At 41.5% G+C, this 10,035-nt stretch overlaps 1 protein-coding gene across 2 annotated transcripts; it reads right to left on the bottom strand.

The window, feature by feature from the left end:
* Window positions 1-1,712: 1,712 nt before the first annotated feature.
* LOC144043938 (homeobox protein Hox-B8a) lies at window positions 1,713-5,596 on the bottom strand. 2 transcript variants are annotated; one of them, XM_077558049.1, is made up of 2 exons: window positions 5,040-5,596; window positions 1,713-2,310 (listed from the first exon to the last, which is right to left on the bottom strand). In XM_077558049.1, exons 1-2 carry the CDS (start codon window positions 5,470-5,472, stop codon window positions 1,907-1,909), a joined length of 837 nt encoding a protein of 278 aa, XP_077414175.1. In that variant the 5' UTR covers window positions 5,473-5,596; the 3' UTR covers window positions 1,713-1,906. The 2 variants fall into 2 exon arrangements, with proteins under 2 accessions (XP_077414175.1, XP_077414176.1); XM_077558050.1 differs by having other exon boundaries at window positions 1,713-2,307.
* Window positions 5,597-10,035: the final 4,439 nt, after the last annotated feature.

Below are 10,035 nucleotides of genomic sequence, written 5' to 3'. Positions count from 1 at the left end.
CTATGTGTTGCAACTATCGAGCATAGGCTTTGCTCGCACCACAGATTTAAATTGGATGGACTATCACCTCGTACAAAGCTGGACTCATGTGTAAGCACTTTGCACTACCGGAGGTCCTACAATGTTACGTTAGATAGAACCCTTGTGCGATTATTATTATACATGTTGTCCAGGGTGCAAACCAACCTCATGCGTGAGAGAGGAAAATATAACAGTGTAATCCAGTGCACAAAATGCGGCTTTTTGTGCCTATAGCAGGGGTAGGCAAGTTTGGTCCTAGAGAGCCACAGTCCTGCATGTTTTTGATGTCTCCCTCCTCTAACACAGTTGAAAGGCTCCCGCAGAATGTAATTATGAGCTAATAATTTGAAACACCTGGGTTCGAGGCAGGAGAAACCGAAAACATGCAGGACTGCGGCTCTCTAGGACCGAACTTGCATATCCCTGGCCTATAGGAACACAGAACTTCTGTAAGAACCATTTAAGTACATATGATGCTATAATCTAGATCAGATGGGTTGCATGGGAAAGTATCTGATAATAAGGTTTTTCTTCCACGTGAGCATGGCTTTTGTAAACATGTCTTATGATAAAACCCACATATTTTCAATAAATTACATGCTAATTAAAACAGTAGACTGTAGTTTATAAAACGAATACAACACTGACCAAATTACAAATTAATACCACTTCTGGCTTTTATTACTGCATATGTTAAACCATTGGGTGGGGGGTTTATGCTTAAACCTATCCTAGGTTTTTACGTTTGATCCTTCCATATGGAAACAACCCTGCTGCAAGTGCTTGGTATGATGATGATTGAGGGCAGTGTAAATCTGCAACTACACAGACTTGCAAGTATATAATTGGAGGAGTGTGCCATAAATAAAAGTGTGTTTGAATAGGCACAGGGTTGTGTGCGTGTGTGTGTGTGTGTGTGTGTGTGTGCGTGCGTGTGCATTTTCTTTTAAGAGGCTTGAACTGCAGTTTTATCAGTTTGCGTTATGACAGAAAATACAATTCCGAAAATAAGAATCTATTATTATTTAAAAAACAAACAAAGGACAAGCAACCATTTGTCTGTTGTCACTTACCTCCAAAGTATAGACCAAAAAATTATACCAAAAATTGATGAAAGATAATAACCAAACTTCAAAACAATAGAACCCAGCACTAACGTGGTACATTTTAAAATCGTTTTTATTTATAAGTATTTTCTCTTTATTAACCGCACTGTGCGCATGCTTTTAATCCCAAAAGAGAAAAGGAAGACAGCATAAACAAACACCATCAATCAAAAACGAACTAAAACGATAAACGACGATTAGAGTGTTTTAAAAAAGAGACCCGACCTACTAAAACGGCATAAATAGGCAGTTTCATGTTGTTGGACATTTCATTAATTGCTACGCCATCAACTTCATCATTAATAACAATTGCCATAACAACAACAACATAAGAGTGAGAAGTACAGTAAAAAGTGCACCATCATCATTTTAACTTAAAAACTATACAGCTGCCAAAGATAAAATTGTTAATGACAAACTTCGAACGATATAGAAATGTTTCCACGACAAGTGTTCAACAAAGAAAGGAAGCTATCATTGTTGTATCATTCTTTTTTTCTTCACTTAAGTAGACTATGTTGGATGATTAGATCCACGAAATTCTTTTCCTCCCCCCACCCCAACCCCACTCTTTTCATTCCGTAAAGTCAGCAGAATAGGCACGGAAGCCCTTCCAGTCCTATATCAGATAGCCAGTCGCCGTTTTGGAAACTAAAGTTCGGTCCCGTCGATTGAAACATAGCAGGACAACCAAATCCCCAATTCTGACAAAATAGCAGAAGACCACCTCAATTCCCCCCATCTTGCCCAGCTAACTCCCCAAATGAATTAATTTGATCCTACATTTGCTTATGAGTTTTCTCACAGCAATCATCGCTCAAAGCGGCCTGTGATCCAGCTGTTCCCGCCACTGGCACCGAACCTCCACCACCTCCGCCCTCTCCACCTCCTCCTCCACCACCTCCCGCACCGCCATCCCGGAGCTCTTTCTCCCTCCTCTCCCTCTCCACCGCTTCCTGTTCGCTCTTGCTGCTGGGGAACTTGTCCTTGTTGTTCTCCTTTTTCCACTTCATCCTGCGATTCTGGAACCAGATCTTCACTTGCCGCTCAGTCAACGCCAGCGCGTGGGACACCTCGATGCGGCGTTTTCGGGTCAGGTAGGGGTTGAACAGGAACTCCTTCTCCAACTCCAGAGTCTGGTAACGGCTGTACGTCTGCCGGCCTCGCCTCCTTCCGGCAGCTACTGGGGGAGGAGGTGAAAACAAGGTGGGGAATGGGGACATATTTTTAGACACTATGGATGCTCCATAGGAAACCCGCAAACAACTATGACTAAATAAAGATTATGGAGTCCACTGGAGGACTTGCTGGAGATTTTTTAAAAAAGAAGTGAATTATTTAAAACGATATATGGCCTACTTTTATGCTTTTTGTTGCTTTAAATGCTTGGCTTTAGCCTACACATCGAAGCGGACCGTGCGCATATGTGAAAATAACAATGCATGATTTCAAATGTAAAATATGGGATCTCTGCAATATATTTAATAATGGAGGGGGAAAAAGTCAAATTATTGCAACAACAACAAAAAAACTTCAAATGAAGCGTGAATGCATTTGGTTTGTTCGCTCTGCACTTGCGCAAAGTTTTGCAGATTTGTTGCGCTGCCAAAGAGCAATTCCATTTACCACAACTTCAATATTAAGTTTATAAATGATTAATAAACTCAGCTGACTTTCAATTACTAATTTACCCACTGCAGGGCACATAGTTCACATGCATTCTAAGGAAATATACGCGCTTCTACTCCAAATACTCGCCGTTATTAACCACACCCGGTGATAATTTCATTTAAATTTTTACAGTGCATTTGTTCAAGGGGGTGCAGTGAAACAAATAATAGAAAATACATTTTTAATTTAAAAACTCAACATGATTTCTCATTTAAACCGTCTCGAATCCCATTAATATCAAAGGATAAAAAAATTAACACATTTAATAGTGAATACTGGCGTTCGACTCCCAATAGATTACACACACGGGGCATTTATGTGAGTGATTATATTTCCATAAAAATGTTTGTCCTACGCTTTGATAGCCTACCATAAAAGGGGATGGATGCGCCACACGGACAAAATATGCCACTTGTCATAAAGATCAGACAATAAATAGAACCGTAAATCACTTTTGGTGAACAAAAATTATACAAGACTTTTGAGATTTTAAAAAAAAAGGATGAATTATTTAAACTGAATAAAATTGTCTGAATTGTGGAGCATGCACAACTCATTTTGGAGACATATTGTTGCACAATCCCCTTCAATTCAGTGGGGTTTACATATAACACCAATTGGCAATTACCTTGAGTACCGTATCGGAAGCACGCTTCTCTCACGTTAAAAAAAAACGAATTCATGCAGCTCCTTCGCAGTTTTGTTCTGACTAAAGAAGGCTATAGGGTACAACTTGCGCTTGCAAAAATAAAATAAAATAAAATAATTTTCAAGTGTTTATAGAAAGGTCACTAGAAAGGGATTCGTAAACGACAACGCATGGACAATTCTGAGTTTAGTGCTGACGCGTTTATTGAACTAAGAGTCTTGTCTTCTGTTGTGTTTTTTCTTCTTCTTTTGTGTGTGTGTAAAGGCGGCATTTCCCACCATGTTTTTTTTGGGATATGGAGCTGAAAGCTACGATCACGGCGCGCCTTTTCCTGTTAGGATTCTCCCCACTGAACACAGAATATACAAGATCATTCATCACCGGACTAATATTGTAGCACGGACCCCTCAGATGAATCTCGTCTTTGCTAGCTAATATTAAAAGCCGGGAAACGCGCAGAGGTGTCAGAACAATTAGTAAGCACAACTCACACAATCGAGGTCCCTGGCAATATACACAGAGGAGCAACACTTTGCTAGAAGGCACCGCAGTTTACACAGGCTTGTGAAACGGGCACGGAGACATTAAGTGAACTTGTAAAGCCTATTGCCATTTTATACCAGCAGTGATGAATCACTGCCGAGAGCAACAGGGGGAGATGCTGTCTTTAGCTTTTATTGTTATTTTTGTTTGACTATAAGCCTACTGCAAAATTTTGTCACTTTTAAGATTCTTCTGAACCAAGAAATATCAAAACAAAATGTAGGCCCTACACAGAAAGGCTTGCAGTTACTGTGCTACCGTACCGATCCGATTTAAATCAAATAATCCGTCAGTTTAATTTACAGTTGCAGTTATCCCTCTCTTGCACACACTGTGTTTGTGTGTGTGCTAAAACTGACATTAAAAAAAAGGAACCCCAATTTTTGTTTTCTCTCCTACCCCCATCGCTCCCATGCAGGCAGCATGCCCCTCGTGTAGCTGAATAATTCAGAAGAGCACTAAGTCATAAAAGAGAAAATGCAGTAAAAGTTTAATCCAACAACTGTATGTCTAAAACAAGTCTTTAAGAGCTGCTAATACTGTTGGACCTCCAAAATCTATTATATTTGCCATCTGGTGCAGACAAGGCTTTCTGATGAGGTTCACTTATTCCTTCTCACACACACATAAAGACACACACACACACACGCACACACACACGCACACACACACACACACACACACACACACACACACACACACACACACGCACGCACACACACACACACACACACACACCATTCTTTCCACAGTCTACTTCCCTTCTCTATATGTGTTAACCCATCCACCACCACAGTAAGATTGGTGCAATTTAAACCCCGAAGTCATTCACAAGTTGTGGTGCTGGTCATAAAACCATAAACATGTCTTTGTCTTCCGCTTTGAACACAGGAAGCCCCGATTACCTTCATTGTAGTGAATTTGCCACTTTTGTCTACTGCCTCCCACAAACTCTCGAATGTTCGGCCCTCTCCTCCGGAGTAGCAGGTCACAGATTGGCTAGACTTTACGAGGATTTTTCGCAAAGAGAGAGAAAGAAAAGTTCTCACCTTGCGGCCTCATCCAGGGAAACAGCTGCGTTGGCGAAGGGCTCTGGTCTGTCCCCTCCGCGTCCTCGCTGCCGAGTCCGGGTGCGCCTCCCAGTTTACAGTCGCTGTATTGGACCAAATCTGCGTCCTGCGCCCCGAAGAGCGTCTGCCTTTGCAGGGCGTCATATCCATAGAAGTTGCCGGACTCGCCGTGGCACGTCACCGCACAAGGACTCTGCTGGTACGGATTGCTGGGCAGTGTTGAGGCGCTGTGGTGATAGAAGTCCTGGATCTGAGGAGCGTGCTGGAAGGTGGCACCGGAACCTGGACCGTACACGACAGTGGGCCGGCTACCGGCGAGGTCCTGCGCGAAGCCACACTCGTAATAATTCGGACGTAATGAGTCGCCGCTTTTATATTTGGAGAAGAGTGAGTTGACGAAATATGAACTCATCTTTTGCTGATTTGTTTTCCCCCCGTCTGGCGAGTTAGAGTTCAAGTAAGCGGCGGCGCTCTGTTGTGTTTGTCGGGTCCGGTTGTAGAGAAAGAGCCTCGGACGTAGAGAGACCAAGGGGAGGGAGAGAGTGAGCGAGAGTCTGTTGTGGTGTTCCCCCTCACGGCCACAACTGACGAACTGATCTCGGTGACGACAAGCAGCCGGAGCGGGACCACACAATGCCGCCGCCGCAAAAACAGCAACTCTCACACCGATTCCATGAAAGATCCAGCGACGACGAAACCTGCAGAGAAGGGCAAGTGGAGGGAAAAAAGCTGGTGCGCATCACAATTGTTGAAAGCCGGAGCCCTGTCTTGCTCTCAAACAGCTTTTCTGTGATTTACTCTTCTGCAAATGACTTGTTTCATATTCTCGCTCCCCTCTCACACACAGGCTCACTCTCTCTCCATCCCCCCTCTTGCCCCGTCTCCGTGTGTTTCAGGATAATTTGCATCTATTATCAGCTCTCCGTCCCATTGGCTTCTCCGTGCACGAACAAACATGCACGAGCGTGCGCACACTCGCTACACTTTCCCGCTGGCGTCGGCTGGCGCGCGTCTAATGCAAAGAGAGCGGAAGGATGGAGAGATCAAATAAGAGAGAATGAGGCGGAGAATTGTGTGTGTGTGTGCGCGCGTGTGCGCGTGTGTGGTGTGTGTGTGCGTGTGTGTGTGTGTGTGTGTTAATACAAGTTGTAACCAATTGCACACACACACATACACAGTCCGAAAAATATAATTGAAGGAAGATAAGAGGTAGTTTTCAATGCATTGCATCATTAAGAACACCACGTCCCCATTAATTGCCAAGCACTTCTTTCCTCTCCCATGTGTCAGTGCAAGTGTGGCTTTGGCTTCGGAAATAAACGAGCCGCATGGTCTGAACAGCGCGTTCTGATCATTTTATAAATATGATCTTCATATACATGCAAGAAGGGAGGGGCTGGGTAATAAGCTCTAGAAATGGCAGTAAACAGTTTAAGCAACTATAAAGTCCCATAAAGCTGACGCGGTAGTGTTTGCTTGTTTACGTCCTCACAGCAGAGAAGCACAAAGGGGGTTATGAGCGTCCTTTGCGAGAGCGGAGGCCGTAAATGGCCTTAACCGAGCAAGAATACCACGGCTTTTAATTTTCCTTTCGTCATGCAGATGTCGTCCCTCCTGTCGAGGAGTGAGCTGTGGACGAAGGGATGCTTCCTAACGAGGGTTAAGTTGTAGGACGGCTTTCATTTACATCCTCTCACTTGATGACAAAAGTTGCACTGATTAAACCCGAATAATATTTAATGTGGACGGCATGTATCTATAGGCCTTGAATCATTCTTCAGCATCTAAATGTGGTCCTCCACGGCATCCGTATAACGAGAATGATCTGTTTTGTTATGTTTTTTTCCTGTTGATGCTGATTCCCATTGTGACATTTGAACGCGCTCATATCAGTTAAAAGTGAAGTTGAAAATTGTATAGTGCTGACGTGTTCCCAAAATGTCGCAAGCGCCCATTTGAAATGAGTACTGAGTGAATCATATTAGTATACGCTAGATTTCACAAGGAGCATAGGCAGTATTCTTCCATCTATTACTGACTGGCCAAAGTTCATTGCACCGCATTTAACACATCAAATGGTTAAGTTCAATATAGTTGTTTTTAAAGCCTGCTGTTTTCACTTGCCTTTAAAACAAGTTTCTATAATATGGTCAACCGCTGCTTATTGTCACCTCAAAGTATAGGCTACGTTTGTTAGTTTGCTTATAGGCTATGTGTAAACACAATAACACAATAAACACACAAACATCGAATAGGCCTACGTATGTTTGCAGTTCCTTCCATTCGCCATTTATTCTTATGGAAAATATACATCCAGTAAATGTGGGCCAATCCACAAAATTGCAATAAATAAATAAATGAACAAACTACTTTGTGAACGTAACTTAGTTTACATAGCGTGTTTGAATATTTACCAGAGCCTGAGTTTAAACGTGAAAGGCATTTTTCATAATAACGGTACAAGGGCGCCATCAAGTGGCCATTTAAAATTAGAGCCCTAAAAACGGTGTCCGTGTGGTTGCCTCACTTTAATTCTACGCAAAACACAGACGGTTCTAAAACAAAATTGTGTTCTCTAATTGGAGGCGCTTAGCTGTAGTGATTGGAGAATCGAGAGAAAAAAGACCAATTAGATCATCACATGAATGATTACTGATCAATTCAAATTAAACTACAACCTACCACGTCTAGTACATTTTATTATTAGTAGTAGTAGTATTCTTTGTATTTATTTTTTATTTTTTTATTTTTTTAATAGTCAATTTTCCTATTGTGTTCATCGTCGCGGGAAGCTGTCGCCCATTTGACTTAGGGCGCAAGACAAGTTGGCCTAGATCGTTCATGTTGTTTTCATTGACATTATTATTTATCTAAATGTAAATATATATATATATATATATATTCCTTTATCCTGCAGACAATGCACTTCTGGAATAAAACTGGTGCTAAACACAATGCAAGTTGTTATTAAAATGTTGAAAGCATAACATTGACAATGCCTTTTTTTTTAAACGGAAGGTGTGAATGTGAAAATTAATTTAAACAATTATATATTATTAACATATTACAAAATGTTGTTTATTTGAATATGAATACATAGCTATATGTTATCAATAATTAAGCATTAAATTGAATTAATATACGATTTCATAATCATAATATTGAATAAAGTGGAAATATCTCTTGGTTAAACTAATTGTATCAATAATAGTAACAATGGTAATCTTACCTATGATATTGTTTCATTAAAATTAGTCTTTCCCAAAAAATTGTGATAGGAAACAAAACACAAATCAAATACCATTCGCATTCATTTTAAAAAACAAAACTGTGGTGTTTGCTTAACTCATTCATTGTCTCGCGCGTGCATACTCGTTCGGGTGCGCGCATCTGTGTGTGTGTCTGCCAGCCTGGTAAATTATATAGGCTTCAAACGGACTGTAAAAAACAATTGTTCCCATTATCTGAAGAGCCTGCAGCACAGTTCCTGAGTTTTCAGCCTTTGGAAATCTTAGTGGTTATAAGACGAGCACAGTGAAATCAGAGCACAAGAACAGCACATAAAAAAAAAGAAAAACATGAAAACGTATTGGAAAGCCGACATGGCCTCATGAAGGGGCGCGTTCGTTTTCGGACTAGAAATTGCTCTGCACTCCACTCCCAACGTGTGAGGCTTTGCAGCCCTGGCCCCGTCCTGCCCTCTGGACCGGAAAGTGAGGGCCCCAGCGTTTCAGTGTTTCTGGCTCTGCTGTCTTGGGTGTTTTTCTTTAGGGGGCTGATTTTATGACCTGCGCGGTAAGGATGCAAGTGAGGAAAACAAAAGGAGACACAACACAGCAACACATTGACACAAGCGGCATGCGAAGATATCCCCGCACATGGCAAACGGCAGCAAAACCATAAAACTCCTCTTTGAAAGGACGGGAGAGGAAGGAGACGCTTTCTTAAACCTGGCCACTCAAACTGCTACTGTTTTTACATCTCGTTTTGACCCTAAAAAAGGTAAATTGTTTAAAAAAAAAAAAATATATATATATATATATATACACAGTGACTAATGCTAATAGAAGGTGGAATATGGAAGTTGCATGACATCGTCCAGATATTTGTTGACTCCTCCCATCAATCTCAGCATTGAAAAATTGAAGAAGGGGCTCTGCGTTGTCTCTAATACTTTCAGTGTGTCTGTCTCCATACTGCCGCCTTCCCCTTTCTTTCGGCGTGTTTGCTTTACAGCCGTTTAGTTCTTAACCTTCAGAAATTTATACGCTATAAACTTTTATTGCCGTCATATCATTTTATTGCGGCACACCGCATTGAATTCCCTTTCTCTCTGCTCTCTTGCTCTTTTTTGCCGTCTTACTGTTTTTACGACAGTCGGCGGCGGCTTCTTCCAACCATCCAATGCTGCATCCCTCATCACCTTCATACCCACCCACACCTTTTTTTTTTCTTTCAGACAGCTGGAGCGTGCTGCACTTCCTTCTCCCCTCGTGCTGTTTGTTTCCGTGTTTGAAAATAGGAAGTGTCCAAAAATACAAGAGGGAAACACGAAACATGGCAAGCTCTTTATGAGTCGACGGATTACTGTATAGGCTAACACAAATATAATTTTAAATGTTTTCGACAATGCAAAATGCAATTATGCCCATTGAATTCACTCAAACACTGTCTTCTCGTTCAACTTTATGAACACCGAATACAAAAAAAATATCGTTGGGTGGCAAGAATCTGTTATCTGTCTCAAGATGCATGGGATTAATTTCACTCAAAAGACCAATGTAGAGCTTCTACACCACTGTTTTCAACAGAGGGGCCACGACATGATTTATTATATGATCTTCTGCACACTCTTAAATGAATGTTCTTGTGTTTTGTTTTGTTTTTCTCTACGAAACATGAAACCTTATGCGATGTTTTCTAAACTCTGGACTGGTCGCAAATCAATTTCTGGGCACATAGAAACCGACCATTC

Source organism: Vanacampus margaritifer, chromosome 2 (assembly GCF_051991255.1).
Source record: "Vanacampus margaritifer isolate UIUO_Vmar chromosome 2, RoL_Vmar_1.0, whole genome shotgun sequence".
In the NCBI taxonomy this organism is placed as follows: Eukaryota; Metazoa; Chordata; class Actinopteri; order Syngnathiformes; family Syngnathidae; genus Vanacampus; species Vanacampus margaritifer.
This window is presented reverse-complemented; position numbering and strand designations above follow the sequence as displayed.